The sequence below is a fragment of the Trichinella spiralis genome (assembly GCF_000181795.1).
Source record: "Trichinella spiralis strain ISS 195 chromosome Unknown Scfld6, whole genome shotgun sequence".
Lineage (NCBI taxonomy): Eukaryota > Metazoa > Nematoda > Enoplea > Trichinellida > Trichinellidae > Trichinella > Trichinella spiralis.
Window position 1 is genome coordinate 1,756,997 of NW_003526945.1, and position 922 is coordinate 1,757,918.

Sequence of the window (922 nt, forward strand, 5' to 3'; positions counted from 1 at the left end):
GACGACAGGAATCTGATTGCGGACTACTCGAAGCAGATCGCGGTTGACAGGAAGCAGATCGAGGACGACACGATGCAGAACAAGAGAAGACAAAGTTCCTGGGACCCCAATTCTGTAGGTTGGGAATGGGATAGTTCGAAAGGGCGAAGTTATCCCATAGTTGTAATTAAAGTTAACGACCAACGTACATGGCTGAGTTTTGAATTAATGCAGTACTTGGTCTTTCACGCAGCAAAATTTATGTATGCAACTGCTTTCATGTGTTGAAATAATTTTTGATATTCGTTCATTTTGCAATTTTTGTTTTTCTTTTTTTGCATAGTTTAATTTCCAAAGCAAATTATTTTTATTTTATTGTAATTTTTGTTTTTCTTTTTTTCAATAGTTTAATTTTGTACCATTTCCAAAGCAAATTATTTTTATTTTATTTTTATTTTTCATTTTTTGTCAGTAATTTAAACTTTATACTTTCCCTACTTTATACATTTTATTGAATTTCAAATTTCTCCCATTATTTCTTTTGATTTCTTTGATTTTCACTTTTTTCTTCTTTATATTGTACATTTTGTGTTTTTCAATTTATTTCTCCAAATATTGTTTCTGTGATTAAGTAATATAATGAGTGAGACTTGGTAAAATATTGGACACATGAAAAGCATTGCATACAAATAAGTAAACACGTAATAAACCATGGAAAAATAATGGACATGGAGAAGAAGGAGGACAAGTGGAGAAAGCCAAGATCGAAGAAAGGAGGAGGATAGGTTGGATGGAATAGTAGGTAGTTCACTTTCGGTATATGGTCAAGAGAGGTAAGTCCGGCATGGTGGTGATGTTATGATTGGTGATGTCAGATGTGGAAAGTCGTTCCCTCCAAAAAATCCATAGGCTCAATGCCCTGATAGCACAAAAGATACAATAT

General features: G+C 33.2%; 1 protein-coding gene across 1 annotated transcript; it reads left to right on the forward strand.

Annotated features, from left to right (window-relative positions):
• Nucleotides 1–72: 72 nt before the first annotated feature.
• Tsp_08078 (conserved hypothetical protein) lies at nucleotides 73–812 on the forward strand (the record flags this gene model as incomplete). The annotated part of the gene is made up of 2 exons (XM_003373434.1): nucleotides 73–212; nucleotides 714–812. Coding segments are annotated over exons 1-2 (239 nt in total), but the record flags the coding sequence as incomplete, so codon positions are not given.
• Between the last annotated feature and the right edge of the window lie 110 nt (nucleotides 813–922).